The 16,949-nt window shown below is 54.2% G+C and overlaps 3 protein-coding genes across 3 annotated transcripts; 1 reads left to right on the top strand and 2 right to left on the bottom strand.

The window, feature by feature from the left end:
* Positions 1-1,248: 1,248 nt before the first annotated feature.
* LOC34623154 (probable tubulin polyglutamylase TTLL9) lies at positions 1,249-8,567 on the bottom strand. The gene is made up of 15 exons (XM_026337782.1): positions 8,522-8,567; positions 7,305-7,383; positions 7,024-7,135; positions 6,280-6,365; positions 5,907-5,943; positions 5,419-5,549; positions 4,421-4,566; positions 4,002-4,054; positions 3,685-3,766; positions 3,314-3,419; positions 2,808-2,886; positions 2,331-2,398; positions 2,133-2,173; positions 1,842-1,917; positions 1,249-1,390 (listed from the first exon to the last, which is right to left on the bottom strand). The coding sequence occupies exons 1-15, from the start codon at positions 8,565-8,567 to the stop codon at positions 1,249-1,251; spliced, it is 1,284 nt and encodes a 427-aa protein (XP_026193567.1).
* Positions 8,568-9,291: 724 nt separating this feature from the next.
* Positions 9,292-12,421, top strand: LOC34623153 (centrosomal protein of 44 kDa). The gene is made up of 7 exons (XM_026337781.1): positions 9,292-9,696; positions 10,046-10,468; positions 10,532-10,618; positions 10,790-10,915; positions 11,257-11,304; positions 11,642-11,817; positions 12,280-12,421. The coding sequence occupies exons 1-7, from the start codon at positions 9,292-9,294 to the stop codon at positions 12,419-12,421; spliced, it is 1,407 nt and encodes a 468-aa protein (XP_026193566.1).
* A 2,072-nt stretch (positions 12,422-14,493) lies between these two features.
* Positions 14,494-16,572, bottom strand: LOC34623152 (RGG repeats nuclear RNA binding protein A). The gene is made up of 3 exons (XM_026337751.1): positions 16,338-16,572; positions 15,305-15,702; positions 14,494-14,949 (listed from the first exon to the last, which is right to left on the bottom strand). Exons 1-3 carry the CDS (start codon positions 16,570-16,572, stop codon positions 14,494-14,496), a joined length of 1,089 nt encoding a protein of 362 aa, XP_026193536.1.
* Positions 16,573-16,949: the final 377 nt, after the last annotated feature.

The raw sequence follows: 16,949 nt of genomic DNA, 5'->3' as shown, positions 1-16,949 counted from the left end.
AGGCCTTAGTATCGCCTTCCTCCGCACCCCCCCGCACGGGAGCAGCCCTCCATTCAACGCACGTCAAGGCAAAGCAGGAGAAGACAGAACGTGTGTCCACCATGCCTTCGCGCATGCGTCGACAGACACCGGACGGCTGCTACGTTGAGGCTCACAGGAATCTAGCAAGGCCCCTCTTGAGGTGCATGCTTTTACCACGCACTGCCCTATAAGCCCATTTTTCTGCATGCCTTGCCCATGCTCTGATTTCGCGATAAAAACAGCAGCTCAGTCCAAAAGAAACCGTCACCTGCAGGAAAAGCACGCGCCGCGCACTTTTGGCCCTTTATGCAAATTCTGCCCAGGGGCAGCTTGATAAAGGACGCAGCCGTGCTTAACGCCTGATCGGCGCTTTTCGTTTTCGCTGCAAAATCCCCGGAGCAGCCGCAAGCACAGGAAGGACTGCAGATTAGGAGAGGCAGCTAAGCGAGTGGCAGCGGTGCTGCACAGCGAGCGCGTCGACCCCTGCCTTCGGCTCTTCCAAGCGCAGGTTCTGTTGCCGCTGTTGCTGTGGTGGCAGCAGGGAAGGAAGGCGTCGCATATTTCCTGACAACGCTGCCACTCGCTGCTGAGCTGCTTCCCAAAGGCCTCTCCTATTCTGCAGTCAGGACTGATGCTCCGGGAAGAAGCACTCTTATCTCACGAAAAGCGGCGCTACCCAGCTAGCGGCGGCGTGACTGGGGGGGAATATCTGTTCCTGAGGCAGGCACAGCCAACGGACTGATGCGTTTGAAAGCAACTATTAGAGGGCAGGAGAGAAAGAGGCAGCACCTTTGTGGGATGATGCAAAAAAAAGGTTCGCGTGCTTGTAGGAGGCATGGGAAAGCCCAGCTCTGCAGACCTGCGGTTTCTGTTTACTTCACCCTTTTGCAAGACAGCACAGCATTTGCCTTGCTCGGGGACAAACGTATGAGCTAAGACTCTACCGAGGCGCGCACGTTGCTCCTCACAAGAACTGTAACGTAGTGTGCTTCGGAATCGTTTCGACTATGCAGCAACAGCAGTGGACAGCTTAAATACAAAGTCTCTCAAGAAAAACAAGAGTCACGCGCGTGCGTCTACCAGCAGCGCCACCACTGCTGCGTACCCAAAAGGCATTTGACTGTCGATTCCTTTGGCAGCACTTCTACGGGGCCCCCTGAAAGCCAGACAGACACAAATTGCATCTCAGGATACACCTCATTTCCCCACGGGAGTATGCACCTTGTCTTAGCTTCTTTCACAATTCACGGGGACCTCTCCGTAAGCACCTAGCCTGCAAAATCCCCCCGGTAGTAAACTTGCTCGCCGTAGCAGTGTACCTTTGTAAACTAAATCAAAGCCACCAATGCTTCGCTCTTCCCCAGTTCGGCTGCGATCGAGGCGCACAACAGGCATGTCAAGCAATCCGAGCTGACGAAGAAGGCTGCACTAGAGAGCCAGAACGCGCGAGAAGCAGACACTGCACGAGTAGCCATCTCCTGCAGATGCTTTCCACGTCACAGGACGGGAGCGGAGGAGTAGTGCTGGCTCCCACAGGGCACGGAGGAGCAGCTAGACAAAAGCGAAAGGGGACGGAAACCAGCTAAACGGCGGAATCTCTGAGCGCGACTAAAGAGTGCAAGTTGATGAAGGAGCAAAATGCAGAGGACACGAGCACACAGGGAGGCCTCAAGAAATGCATACACACACACGTAGGGTCTGATTGGAAAAGACAATCGCCACTTGCAGGAGTATGCGCGCATTTTTAAGGAGAGCAAAGAAGGAACTTTTTTGCATGCATGCGGGCATGCTTTTCTCTGTAGTCATTCGGTTCTACTTACACATTTTCCATGTCGACGATCGATAGCAGATCGTCTAGCATGGCAAACTTGAAGCGGTAGTCTTCCTCTGTTGTAGCTGAGAACAGCACACGGAAGGGTGCGTATGGCTTCCCAGGAGCTGCCACAGCAGCAAGGAGAGTGGCAGCAATGGACGCGGAATCTGCCAGAGAGGGGGGCAAAAAAGAGGGATTCAGTGCTCATACGAGCACAATGAGCTCCAAGCCTTTTTCTTCTGGTGCCTGGCAGCTGCCCTTGCAGCTGCCAAGTTTTACCCAGCGCGTCCGTGCTGACCTGTAAGCGAAGGAGAGGCATTCACCTCCAAGAGCCAGGGCCTGTATGCAGCAGCACCAACAGCACCCTTACCTACTCCTAAGTGCGGTATATTTCGCTTTAACTCTTGGGCAGCAACAGAAGGGGAAAGGGTGCAACGAGGCTTGCAGATGAATGCTGCAGGCAAGGCAAAAGTCAGGAAATGAGGGCGGCCTTTACTTCAAGCTGGAGTCGACTATGACGTCATAGCCATACAGCTCGCAGCAATGCTTGTCATGAAGGATTGTCTGTCCAGTCGCACGCAAATCACACGTGGGCAGAGACGCACGCGCAATTTGTCTGATATCTGAAGGAAAAGGTAGCGGCCTCCAACCGCCAACACATCCCAGTCGTGCCAAGCTCGAAGAGTACAGAAGCCCTAGCCACCAGCCAATCGTGTTCTTTGAAATTGTGCCTCCTTGAGGAGGCGCGCGGAAGGGCAGCAGAAAAACGGAGGAGAAAGAGATTAAACGAAACAGGCAGCCAGCCACAGAGGGAAGGCGAGAGTGAGAGCTGAGAGCACGTCCTGAGACAGCTTTCGCCAAACCCAATGCTGGTTTGTGTTGTCAGAAAAATGTTTGCGGCAAGGAGAGGGAAGGCAGGCCGTGGCGAAAGCGCTAGCAGGCGACAAAAAAGGGCATGTGGGCCTGTCCTTGCCTTTTGCACCGCCAGTAAAGACTTGAGAATCATTTCCTGGATATTACGCATGAGGTGCTCCACGCGATCTTGTCCAAACCTGGGAAGCACTGCGTCTGCAAACCTTTGGCTTTGGCGGAGGGGTCACATGACAACCGCGAGGGGGGTAATCTACTTGCAAAGTATCGTGGATCGTGAGACAACGAGGTGTACATGCAGGAACACAGCCAGACATTGATGAGTACTCAGAAGGCTCCCCCAGCAAAATCGGGCACCCGTGACAGAAGGCACGAGCCCTCCTTCAGAGGATGCAGAATGTTGTTGTGAGAAGCGAGTTCACGAAGCTCGTATCCGTGCAAGGGAACCTTTAAGCGCCTCATAAACGATCGTAGGCGCTCGCCAGCTGCCCTGGCAGCTTAACAGAAGAAAGTGCCCACAGTGCCTCCCGAAAAGTGCTTTAGAGCTTGGAACTAAATAGGCTCACTGATGCACATGCGCGGTAGTAAACACAGTTGCAAAGGACATACTTGGTCATAAGAAACAACTTGAGACTGCGGAGCGGCCACTTGCCACCGGCCTCCTCGTCATACGTCTCGAGATTCTTCTGAATTGCGACGTTGGTCAGATGTACGCCTGGCAACAGCGCCACACTTAACTCTTAACGTCGTTTTAAATAGGAAAGACTGAGACGGAATGCGGAGCGGCAGTACAGGAAGCTCCTGCTCCCGTATCACTAGCGGTTTGAGATATGCAAAACAAGAGGTAGCATGCAGGGTAACAAATGCCCGCCGTAGCGGCACAAGCAACTAAATTGGAAGTAGAGAGCCTATGCATGCCTCCGCCCTGCAATGGGTTTATTTGCAGGTCAGCCAGTGTTCAAGTGTGCGCGTGGTCTTGCTTAAGTTGTCTCTTTGGTCCTCGTGCATGCTGAAGTGGACGCTTGAAAATCTGGCAAAGCCCCCGCGATACAGATAAGCCGTCTGAGAGCAGAATCAAGGATTACGTGGGCAGAGGGAACACTGCGAATGCGTGTACCTCGTGTGTAATCCATTTTACGGGTAGGTGAGGCTGAGGATTATGAGGATTAGGTTGTCACAATGGTGCTGCGGACGACTGCGTCAGACTCTGAAAAACGCGAAAGAAAGAAGAGGAAAGCTAAGGTGCTGAGCGGCGTAAATGCTGTATCAAAAATAGGAAAGTATGATGAAAGCTCACCAAGGGGGCGAAAGCTTTCACAAAGCAAAACAGTCTCAAATCGAATTTCTTTCCTGAAATTAGGTCACGCCGAACGAGGCTAATCAGGCAAAACTGTGGGTAAAGCGAGAGCGAAGGCATGCAATTACGAAGGCGAAAGCGCCTTGCCAACGCCTGTTCTATGGCGACACCGTTCAAACCAGCACACCTCGGCTACAAGTGAATGCTCTCTCCAGGATAGGCAGAAGTATACACGAGTATCACTTTACCTAGACTGGCAGAGGCATCCCGCCTCTTAGAGGCGGAAGGACCACCAGTTTGGTAATTATTTAGAATAGCCCCCTATCCTCACACGGACAATACTTACTTCTAAACGACAGGAAACAACGTTACATGCTTCCGCTACAATTGGCTAGTCAGCCTTGAGGATGCTTTCTCACCACCAATCACCAGCGGATCCTGGATGTATCTTTGGCACACGTATGCTTCTGCCGACTGCTCAGCTTCTTCTGGATTCTTAAGGGATTGGAAACTTGAGCTCTTCGTATCAACGGGGCGGTAGCTTCGGGCATCCCCTCGCCAGTCCCTAGACGTAAAGCAGACAGAAGAGACAACGAAGGAGGCTAAAGGGAGAGCTGAGATGCATGAGGAAACAAGCGGAAACAGATATTCCACAAAAAGGAAGGGAGGACATTACTACTAACCCAAATCTACATTGGTATTAGCACACACTGGTGGGGGGGTGGGAAATATACGATGCAGCAGCTACTACTTCTCATATAGGAATAAGTGAACTAGTCGAGGGCTTTCAGCGTTGGGCGGTATCGCCTTCAATGCCGCACGCTAGTCAACTAGAAGGACCCTCATGAACCTGGATGGCTACGTCTGTCCACAGAAATAGTCCAGCCGGTGATGTGCATTGAGAATTCCTTGTTCCCAGGAAACGGCACATGAGGTAAAAGCAGAATGAGCCAGACAGAAATGCACGGGCAGAAGTAACAAAAAATATTCTGAAACTCCCAGCCTTCGTGACATTCTTATGTTCAAATCCTAATCGTACAGAGAAGAGAAGAATTTGCATGTCAAGAGAAGGGAGGCCACTGTCGTTCAGCTTGACGTTTGTGCCTTTACCGGCTGTCTGTGCGTCTGTTTGAAATCGCTGCGGGCCAAATCGAGTGTGTTCAAGTTACCAAAAAGCCAATTAGAAGCACTTGCATTCATTGCCGTGCACAAATCTATTTGAGCTCAGGAAAATACATGCTTGTTCAGATGCGTGCCGATGGTACATGCGTTGAGACAGGTAGTGCACACATGTGGCCAAGTAAATCGCATACGTTTCTACATGCCTGCTTTCTTCTATCTGGGCAGTAGTAGCGAAACTACTTGTGCACACCATAGCGGCTAAAAGCATGCACGCAAGTGCGCTAGCTGGCCTTACGCGAGTTGGGAGAGTCTCTCAATTAGAAAAATCCCCTTTCCCTGGGACCTCCCTACGGGTTTCATGATCCAAACGGACCCGCACTTCTGGACTGCATTTCGTTTGAATTCCTCAACGAATATTGAGTACTCCTAAGACACATGTGGAAGGCAGTTCATGATGCCCCAGTTGTATAAGCAAGTTCAGCGTATGTTCATACCTACCGCCAGGTGCTTGTCTCTATCCCTGTTTATACTTTACAGCCGCGAATTTATTTATTTTCTCTTAACGCAAATACCCTCTACCAGACTCGCTGTGAGTACGTCTGTCTTTTCAGAGGGGTATCGAACTCCCCAAAAATCTATTGAAAAGGGAGTTAGCTCTGTATGCAAGGAACTGCAATATATGGTCACTTGGAATCGATATCGTCATAATGTAAACCAGATCTTATCTAAAAGGGCGCCATCTAAGCTTCATTTACTTCACTACTAATAGTGGTTGTGTCTCACCAGTGGTAGCAGAAACGTCTGGGGGCATATATTGAAGCTGTAAATTTACTCGATCAAGCAGGAGACATCCGCATCGGAAAGGAGCAGCATTTCCACATATGAGGATGATATGGAGGCAATGGCCACTCCACAACAACCAAAAATGGCCGAAGTGCCTGGAACAGGAGTAGACTTCGTTTGTTTAATGCACACGAATGTTGGGTTCTAGGAGCAGTATTCAAAATAGGTGAGTTGTAAAACCAAAGATTGCGTTCTAGGATGATGCTGCACTCATAATGATTGTGAAACCTACAAAAGAATACCAGAACATTCAAATCAAGCTTTTGGAGTATATTATACCAGGCATAGCAATATCCAGCTTAACCAGACTTACCTTTCTGCCTCCTGTGCTTTACACTCTCGTTCCAGCTGCCTTTTGTGCCGCCGCAAATTGCGAATTAGTAAATCCTTCCGGGTTAACTGACAGGCAGAAAACTACGCCGAAAACTAAGCTATGATAATCAATAGAGGTACAGTAGCGTACATGTCTAATGTTCTTTCATTCCACTATACGACTGCTCCAGCCAAAAACTCCGGGGTTAACTTCGAAACAAATAAAAAGAAACGTTTATATTTTTTCAGATAGCTCCGCAGAGTGGTGACACTCTTTGTAGCCGACTGACCTACGCCTAAGCATTTTCTAGAACACGACTTATACTCAATTAGGAATCAATAGAAAGACTAACCAGTTGGCATTTTAAATATTTTGTGCACTGTAAGACTAGTGTTAGTTCATTTTACGGGCGCAGTGTTGTGTGTGTGTGTGTGTGCTAAAAGCTATGTCCAAGTAGCTACGAACGCTCGGAGTGCTGAGAGAGTGCAATTACGCACGCCTTGGTTGTCTCTTTTCCCTCATGCCGGGGTTTTGGGGCACAAGCGCAGGAAATAGATTTTAATTGAAAGCCTTAATAAGCTTCTACTAAGCTTGCATTGAGAATGTAACTAAGAGGATTTCTTCGGAAATCTTATTTCGAGTAATAGATATTAAGCAATACCAAATGCCATTTCGGGTGTAAAGGGTGATGAAACACGCAAAGAGATTCGTACTGCCGCTTCATCGCACGACTAAATGGCTTACTTGGTGGTGATTACGGAAATGATTTATTCTTTGATTTGGCTGGAAGCGAAATTTGTCAAATGTTTCACTGATCCAATCCTTGTCGCACCAGAAGAAGTCCCATTCTGTTTCGCTGTTTGCACTCGCACGCACAACCAATAGGAGCATGCTACGGGAATGCCTGTCTGAACAATCCCTACCTCTCACATTTCATGACTCTCTGCCCCTTAGTGCAGTGCTTCATGCTCTTCCCTATGAGTCACGCAGGCGTTTCCACTTGCTCATCAGTGTATTGGTCCTGCCTGTCGGTTTCCTTCCAGCCCCTGGCTCTTAAGACGTCGAGCATCGTATTGCGGAAAGAGCAGCGAAAACGAATTGGAGCTCTGCTTGGTATCGGTATGAAGGACAAAAAACAGTTCATTCATCTTTAATTGGGAAAGGACCAGCAGCAAATTCTGTTGGACATGAAAGGGGCTTGAGAAGTGGTCTCTCAGGGAGAGATATCAGAGCTGCCTTGATCCTTTTTCTCATGTAGCACAAAAGCCACAATCTCTCTAGAGGCATAAATACACCTCTTTACGGAGAAAGCTGCCATACCGAACAAAGAATCGTGATAAATAGAGAGAAACGAGTTGATGCACGCTCCTGTTTGCCCCCCGCTGCGTACCTCGAGGCCAGCTTATCGTCAATTGACCGTTTGCTACCGACTGAAGCCGCCATTGGTGCCTTGGGGCAAAATCTTAGTTCCTTGGCGTCTTCTTTATCTCCTTGCTCTCCCCAAGCTCTGCTGAGGGCATGCTCCGTCTGGGCTGCCCGTCTGCCTGAAGGCAGTTTGGAAATTCGCCTGTATTCATTCCCTCTGTTCCGTGCCCCTCCACGATTAAAGAGGCCCAGTATTTAAAAGCAGAGACATGATGGGAAGCTGGCTGCTTTTTACCCTAGCCAACAACGTGCCGCCATATGCCGTGTGCCTTTGAGGCTCCCCTACACTGAAAGTCTACACTCTGCTAGATTTGTAGGTAAAAAGACACTGCGCGGCTAATAGAGCAGAGACCTAGTGCTATGTTGGACAGGCTCAAACACCGTGAAATACGCCACTCATCGCTCGGAGACAGCTGTGTGCTGCGTTCTTGAGGAGCCTTTCGAGCACCTCTTTGCAGAGCGAGACAGATGAACCCGAATTTAATTTGTGTCTGAGCTATTCATCCGATGCATTGCGGTCTTAATCTGGTAATCATCAATGCAGTCTCGTTTCGGAAAGGCCCTGCTTCAAGCCGTCACCCACCCCGTGTGCCCCACGTGAAAATCCCGTGTCTTGCTGCAGCGGGAGTGTGCAGGCAGCGTGGGGTTCTAACCTGTCACTGTCATCCTAAGCCTCCAGGATTTCCTACAGAGCTCTATGGAATACCCCTGCGGCACGCGTAAGGCGCCGATTGCCGACTGCACAAGAGGCAGCGCGGCTCTGATGGTGTCCTCAGGTGTGCAGTAACACAGTACCCCCTCGTCTCACTGATCTTACGACGCGGGCAGCAGACAACACCAGCAGTTGGCTCGGTTCCCCTCATGCACTCCGAAGGAATTCGATTTTATGCAGTCGTCGTAATGAGGCGCAGGGAGACACTGGACACCAGGCGAGCCCCTTCGCAGCCGAGATGCCTGGCACTGCAGCCGTCTGCGCAGCCGAGGCGGTCGGAAAGCGGGCACGCGAATCGAGAAAACTGGTGTACAACGTGTGAAATCTGCTGTATGAGGATTCGCACACTCGGGAGACGCGGAGTTTCACGCAGTGTACGCGTCAGCACAGCTGCCACCCCTGCAAGCCCCAAGGGCCTTCGTGCGCCGAGTTGCCATGAAGCTCAGGAAAGGAGCAACACAGCAGCCGCTGCGCCGCTCCTCCCGACTTTTCATTTCCCCTGCTGTGTCTTTGCACAGCGACCTTTGGCTTTCTTTTCAAATATGACCTTCTAGCTCGTCGCCGCTAGAGGCGTTTACTCCGTTTCCAGAGGCGCTCCCTCCGAAAGCAGAACGCGCGACCCCGTCTTACGGTTGCGTCGGCGCAACGACAACCTCGCTTGACTTCCTTAAACACCTTATTTGGCAAAACAGCTTAACGCGGCAGCAACTGCAGCGGCAAATGCGCAGCTGACGCGCGTTTCACGTCTCGGCGGCTGTGGGCCCCCGCCTACCAGCCTGGCGCATTCTCCCCCGCCTTCCCCCCTTCGATGCGCTGAAGAGCCTGCCTGCCTGCCCCTTCTTCTGGCTAATTCAACTGGGGAACGGCGCGGGAATATGGCCGCTGACGCCACGTGCAACGCCAGCACCAGCAGCGGCTGCTGCCGCTCCGACAGCAGGACGAGCGACGCTGCAGCCGCCGCTGCAGGCGCAGCAGCGGCTGCAGCGGCTACAGCGGCTACAGTGGGTGATCTGCATGGGAATTTGGGAAAACTGCGTTCCCTCCTCCGGCGCATGCATTATCCAGCAGCAGCAGTGGCAGCAGAAACGGGGTCCGAGTGGTGCGGCAGTGGCAGCGAGCAAGCAGCAATCGTCTCAGGCGCTGTGGATGCGCTTCTGCCCATCCTGCACTTCGCCCTTTGCGACTTCAGCGCAAACGTGCACTCCTTCCTCCTCCGCAGAGGATTCGAATTCCTCTTCAAGTCTGACCGACGGTTCGTAGAGGAAGTTTGGAAATTTCTGGTGAGCGAGACACCGCACGCAGCCAGTGTTCCCGCAGCTCCAGCAGTAGCAGCAGCAGCTCCTCCCCGCAGACACCAGCGATCTCGCACCGTAGGCACTCTGCCGCTCGCTGGTGGCTGCGCATGCCCTCTCCATCTTGCGTGACTCTGTAGTGGCTTGCGGCTCCCCTAGCTGCTGTGTAGGCGCAAGCGGCGTTCGGAGGGAAGGGGGAAGGAGGCGGTGTGGCTGGAGGCGCTGCATGGACGCATCTTGTCGAGGCGATGATGCAGCAACGACTTTCGAGCTTCCCGCGTCAGTGCCAGTCGTGTGTGTGTGTGGCGCTTTGTTTCTGCTTGCGATGACGTCGCAGCGCCAGGAATGTGGATATCGCCCCCTTCTGACTCCCTCTCAGTTCCTCACGCCTGCAGGATTCGCAGAAAGGAAGCTGCTGCTGTGCTGCGACCTCCTCAGCATCGTAAGGGCAATCCACAATCAAGTTCAGACGGAGAGGCGGAGAACGAAGCCTTTGCAGCAGTTGCTCGTGCGGCAGCCAGCTCTGCAGACTGCTGCTGACGTCCATCAAGTTGCACTCCTGCAGCAGCAGCAGAACCCCCTCCGCCCTCCCCAAGAGGCGCTAGAAGCCGTTCCTCTTGGCGCGAGAGTGAGCAACAGCAGCAGCGTCATCACCTTCATGCGACCCCCGCCGAAAACGCAGCAGGCGCAGCAGCAGGAGCAGCAGCAGAAGCGCCAACAACAACACCTCGGATCAGGCAGCAGGAGCGGCAGCGCCCCCGTTTCCTTCGTCAAGCTGCCTCTGCAGTTGGAAGAAGCGTCCAACGGCCTCCCTCCCCCCGAGACTGCAGCACAAGCAGCAGCAGCTGCTGCTTGTGCTTCCCAGGAAGCGCAGAGGGGTGTCTCTGCACGACTGCAGAATGCTTCTTCCGTAAGGGCAGTAGTGGTGCGCTCCCTCCCTGCCTGCATGCATGCGAAGCTGCCTGTAAAATGCGGCGGACCGTCATGCGGCTTCTTCTGCGAACTTGTTAGCCTGCAGGCAGCAAGGGTGGCTTCTGCTGATGATCTCCTTGTGAAACTCTGCGCCTCTGTGCTCCTCCAGATCGACACTTCCGCCTTACAGCTGACCTCGCACATGCAGGCAGCCTTGGATCAGGTAGTTGCTCAACTGAGAGCCCTCGAAGAACGCATCATCGCAATCGAGAGGCAGCAGCAGCAGCAGCAGCAGCAACAGCAGCAGCAGCAGCTGCTCCCAAGGTCCTCTGCTGCCACGTTGCTGCATGCACCGGCAGAAACGATGAGAGCAAGGCTGGATGCGTCTCCTTCTTGCAGCTGCTCCTGTGGACGCAACACGTGCTGCTTGGTCTACGGCATGCAGCAGCAGCAGCAACAGCAGCAACAGCAGCAGCAGCAAGTGCCACTGCAACACCAGCAGCAGCAGCAGCAACAGGCGCTGGAGCAACAGCGACAATTTTTTGAGAAGGAGGAGGAAGAAGAGCAGAAGCAGCAAGTACAACGGCGAAATCAATTGCAGCAAGTACAACAGCTGCAGTTGCAGCAACTGCAGCAACAGCAGCAGCAAGTGCAACAGCTGCATTCGCAACTGCAGCAACAGCAGCAGCAGGTACAACAACTCCAGCAGCAGGGGCTGCTGCTGCCTACTGGTCAGGAAAGGCTGCCTAGTGGGTATGCGCATTCCACAGTGCTCTCCTGGCAGCAGCCAGGCGCAATCCTCGCAGACTCTGCAACAGGAGTCGGATGCGTCTCTCCAGCAGCATCTCGAGCGCCGCTACCAGAAGCAGCAACAAATGCAGCAACAAATGCAGCAACAAATGCAGCAGCAGGTTCCGCACCGCCAGCTGCAGCAGTGACGACAACAGCTGCGGACGAAAAGCTGCAGGAAAGCGTTCTCCGCATATCGCAAAAGATTAAGACCATTCAAGGAAGCCTTCAGAGCGCCTCAACAACAGCTTGCTCCGAACTACTACCACCTCCCCCCTTACCGTCACCCTCTTCACCACTATCCGCAGAGACTGTTGCGCCTCCGGCTGTATCGACATTCGCCGATATGGCAGCTGCAGCGTCCTCAGACACGAAAGCTCCACCCTTGCCAGCAAGCACAGCTGTGCCGCAGCACACCCCCACTCCTCTCCCCCCCCAGCTCCCCCCCCCTTCGCCTTCTCCTTCTGCAGTTCCCAAGACTCAGAGCTGCTCGAAAGAACAGAGCGGCAGCGTGCAGCTGCTGCCTCTGCAGCGTGAGGCGCACGTGCTGTCGGAGGAGCGCTGGAGTGCCGTTTTTGAACAGCAACTTCAGCAGCACCCCTTGCTGCACACGGAAGGCAACTCGCAGGCTGGAACAAACCTGCGAATTCCGCAATTCGGCTTTCCAGAAAACTGCGATAGGAGCACCACCAGCAGTGCTCTGGCAGCAGCTGCAGCTGCCGCCGCAGGCACTACCTCCACAGGCGATTCTCCTTCCTCTGCCCAGGAGGGTGCAGCAGCAGCAACAGCAGCGTCGGCAGCCTACCACCAGCAGCAGCAAGCGCAGCAGCGGCGGCTGCAAGAAACACCCTTCTTCGGCATGAATTGCAGCACAGACTCCACCGTCACAGAGGGCTCGGCTGCAGGCACAAAGGGGGGGAATGGAGGGGGAGCTCCCTTCTTGGGCGCTGCCATCATAGCCAGCGGCAATGCCTCCGTCGTGCCTGTATGGCCATCCTACTTGCAACTTTAGAGATATGCTGCAGCAGAGGGAAAAAATCGCCATCCTAGCTGCAACAGGATAGCGGCTGCAGCAGAGGGAAAAAAATCGCCTTCCTAGCTGCCACAGGATAGCGGCTGCAGCAGAGGGAAAAAATCGCCTTCCTAGCTGCAACAGGATAGCGGCTGCAGCAGAGGGAAAAAATCGCCATCCTAGCTACAACAGGATAGCGGCTGCAGCAGAGGGAAAAAATCGCCATCCTAGCTACAACAGGATAGCGGCTGCAGCAGAGGGAAAAAAATCGCCATCCTAGCTGCAACAGGATGGCGGCTGCAGCAGAGGAAATTAGACTCACCATCCTAGTTGCAACAGGATAGCGGCTGCAGCAGAGGGAAAAGATTCTTTATTAGCTGCAGCAGAGGGAATCGAATTCGCACCCTGGCTGCTACAGCAGAGGGATGCGTAAATATCCATCTAGCGTGGGAATTTTTGCATTTTTGGCTCATATATGTCGATATTGGCACCGGCCAGAACCTGGCCTAGGCGAGATTTTATAGGATAACTTTCGTTGAAATACTAAATCAATATTAGGATGACGTTGTATGCGAACATAGGACGCGCTCCCCCGTTCGCTGTCTCTACATGGAATGCCCCTATCGCTATTTTGGCAGTGTCGTAGGCAGCCTTTACTCGAGGCACTAGCGCAACCACAGCAGCGGCACAGAGGGCACCACGAGGCCATGCATTAAGCAGGGAAGCTCAAATATGCGAGCCGCGCTTGATGGGGTGTCTTTTTCGCCAGCGGCTTTACAGCCACAGCGAGAGAGAGAAAGCACAACTGCACGCAGTCTGAGGCAACAAGAGGCCTGCCCAGCCTCTGCCAATCCGAGGCAATCGGCTCCTTCGCGTTAGCTATTTAATGGTGTGGCGGGGAGAGCTCTTTGTTGGTAGGGGGGTTCAAGGAGCGACGTGTGTAATAAGCCTACCAACCCCTGAAGCTCGCATCCTCATGGCCAGCGTGCGGGAACGGTTGCAGCGAGAATAAGAAGAAAGAAAGAAAGGGAGGAAGCCCCACCACGTGCATGCAAACTAGAAACGTCTTTTTCTCAGTTCTAGGTGGACAGAAGCCGTGAAACAGCAGCGAGCGAGGGTCGCCGTGGTGCCTTAGCCAGCTGAAACAGCGAGGCGAGCGACGCGGCAAGGCGCTTTTTGCTCGCGAAAGTTTCTTCAGGGGGAGGAGGGAAAGGGGGCAGTCGGAGCCTCTTCGCGTCGAGATAGAAGACCCCTCCATCAACCAAACGGCCTTCATCTGCCTGCCTGCCTGCCCTCCTCCTTTCCCCACAACACACCACACTACCCCGTCCAGGCAACTGGGGAGGAGAGTGCGCGAAGGACGAATGCGTGACACTATCGACCTCCCTTCCCCTTGGAAGCCTCTCTATTATTGTAGGGTTGGAAGGGGGGGAAACCATTGTGCTGGTGGCCTTATTAGGCGACGTCCACACGTCGTACAATTTTACCCTCTATCGCGTAGCTCCCCAACCAATACACTGATTCCTTTCGCAGCAGGCACGCAGACAGGCTTTCGTTTACTGGGTGCTTGTTGCGTGTCACGCGGCGTTTCTGTCAAACAGCCGTAGACAAGAGGGGCCCCTCGTCCTCTTCCTTTCTCTTCTTCTCCTTCTTCAGGCAACTCTACCAACCAGACAATTATTATGAGGGAGTGCGCTTCCTTCTGTAGCTCGCCCTCCCTCCCCGGGCACAAAGCAACTACGACGCCTTCCCTCCCTTCCTCTTCCTCTTCCTCTTCTTCCCCTTCTTCCCCTATGCCGCTCTATCCAGCAGCGTCAGAGTAGGCGTGTGTGTGTTGCTGCCGTCTTCTCCCTGTGTGTCGGTGTGTACACGGTGTGCCCCCCCCTACACCCTTCTGACTACTAATACTGCCGCCGCAAAGCCTCCCCCTTCCCCCTCTCTCCCTGCTGCAAACCAAACAACAACAACATCGGAGAGGAGGATGCTCGCAGCATGCAGGGACAGAAAAGGCAGGAAAAGCTGCCAGCACCAACCCCCTCCCCCCTCTCAGGAGGGACTAGAAATTGTTCTTCTCAGCGAGCACCTAGTGTGGGGAAAGCCTGAGTATCCTTCAGATCCGGAGCTGCTTCGCGACTGCGTGAACCTCTCGAATATCCCCCCCCCCGCTTCGCTCGATCGTCTCTGTGGCCACTTCCGCTGCCTCCTCTCCCGCCGCCTCTCCCGCCCCTCCTTCCGAACGAGGGAACCCTTCCCCCTTCGATATGCACATACTCGTAGAGGTTGATTGACTTCTTTTTCGGCTTGTCTTCCCTAGACTCCAGACTCTCCTCGCCAGCACCCTCCGTGTCTGCGTCGCCCCCTCGCTCGAGCCGCACATACCCCTGGGCTGAGAGCTCCTTATCCGTCTCGATCTGCTTCGGCACTCCAGAGGTAGACACAAACGTCGGCAGATTCGCTCGCTTCTCTGCCTGGATCTTCTTGTACGTATCCAAATCGATCGTAGCCTCCTCCTCGGCGGCAGGCTGCTGCTGCACGACGGCAGCACCCTCCTTCCCTTCTCCCTGAAAGGCGCGTCACACACAAACGGCCATCCTCCCCGCGATGCAAATCCATGTGTATGTACCCCCGCCCCCCTTCCAACTTCTCTGCATGCGTGCACACATATGCACTTACTCCCCACCAACAACAACCCCACCCCCTAGACCTCAGTGTTCACAAAGGCCACGCAGCCAAGAAGAGACAAGACAACCCAAGACTGCCTGCCGGTCGAACTGCTTGCTTGCCTTCACGTGAGCGCTCATCATGCAGTGCAGACTGCAATGCACCGACCAACACACCTTCTTATGGAAACCCCCCCGCCACGTACAAACCCCCTCAACGCACCTCCTCCTGAACCTCTTCACCCTGAGATCCCGGCTCCTTCGTGGCAGAGTCTTCTGCCAGCAAAGTTTCAGCCTTCTGGGGATGATTCTCCGCCTCCTCATGCCCCCAGTTGTGCCCTCCAGCACCCTGCTTCTTCGTCTCTCGTCCCCTCCCTGTAGCGCTGTGACGATCAAACTCCCTCCTGCCAAAGAGGGGACCCCCTGCTACTCCCCCCCGACCCCCTCTGCCTCGGAAACCAGTCCCCCGACGACGCTGGATGCCATCGCCCTCTTGAGGAGACAGACCGCTGGCAAGAGCAGCCTCATCTGCTGCGCCTTCAGGAGCAGCACCTTCCTGCCGACGCCCCCCCCTAGCCCCTCCGCTTCCTCTTAAGTCTCCGCCGAAGGCTCCTCCCCTGCCTGCGCAGCACATCACAACACACGCACACATGCGGGAAACGTATGCATGCAAACGAAGAAGAAGGGGCCAGTGCTTCAAACAAACGAAGGGCTCCCCCCCTCCCCACTACGACCCCCGAGCAGCACCAGCACCAGCAGCAGCGCGAGGCAGCAACACAGCCCGCTCCCGCTGGCGCCGAGCGAACGACGCATGCAGCCGACGAACGAAACAGAGGCCCCTCCTCTCAACGCACATGCATGCATACACTTACACACACATACACGCACAGCCCACGGAAGCGGGCAAAGGCCTCCTGCTGCTACGCTGCTTCGCTGCTACGCAGAAACACTTCTTTGCACTGCACGAGAGAGCGGAGAGCGGCCAGATGACCTCCTCGCCCCCCCTCCCCCCCACAAAGGGGCGCAGGCGGAAGAAAGACAGAGGGACATACACCCGAAATTGCGAATTCGGCGATTTACGCAGCCCGTCTGGCAACAAAGAAACGCCGTGGAGCAGCAGCGCCGGCAGCAGCGCGGGAGGTTCGGGGGGGCCCTTCCGAAGGATTCAACTTTGCGAAGGCAGCCACGCTGGTGATGGAGGAATGAAAAAAAGAGGCAAAAACACAAACGGCGGCATGGACGTGCGAGCTTACTGCCGCGAGAGGGTCCGCGCCCTTGTCTCTCCCGTTGTGGGGAGACTTGCTGCTGCTGCTGCTGCTGCTTTTTCTTGGCAGCAGCGGCACTTGGTTGCTGTTGTTGCAGCGGATCTGTCGCAGTTGGCGGAGGGGCTGAAAGAATAACCTCTCCTTCGTCCGAAGAGGCATCGCTGTCTGCCCCAAAGGCAGCAAACTTGTTGCTTACCCCCACAGTGTAGTACTTTTGCGGTGCCATGTTGGTTGGTGTGCACTGCCTAGGAGGAGGAGCCTAAAGCAGCAGCTGCATCTGCTGTTAAATCCCGAACCAAGCACGAACGATCTCTCTCCTCCAACTAAGGCTGCTCTGACTCCTCCTTATCCTTCTGCAGCTGTTGCCTCCGTTCCTGCCGCAGGGGCTGGCTGCCGCTTGAGGCTTCCAGTGCTGCTGCTGCTGCCCCCCATCAGGCGGCGCGGAAGGAGGCGGGCACTGCTGAGATTAAATGCGCCTGCGCAAACTCCCCTCATATAGATATTTTCCACCAAAAATCACCCAGAAAAATGCCCAGGAGGAAAAAGAACTGCAGACCAACGCAGGAAGTCTCCGCGGAGGGGCTATACAGAAGTCTGCTGCAG

This window comes from Cyclospora cayetanensis, unplaced genomic scaffold (assembly GCF_002999335.1).
Source record: "Cyclospora cayetanensis isolate NF1_C8 unplaced genomic scaffold, CcayRef3 CcayRef3_contig_20, whole genome shotgun sequence".
Classification (NCBI taxonomy): Eukaryota; Apicomplexa; class Conoidasida; order Eucoccidiorida; family Eimeriidae; genus Cyclospora; species Cyclospora cayetanensis.
Note: the sequence above shows the minus strand (reverse complement) of the source record. Positions and strands in the feature narration are given on the sequence as shown.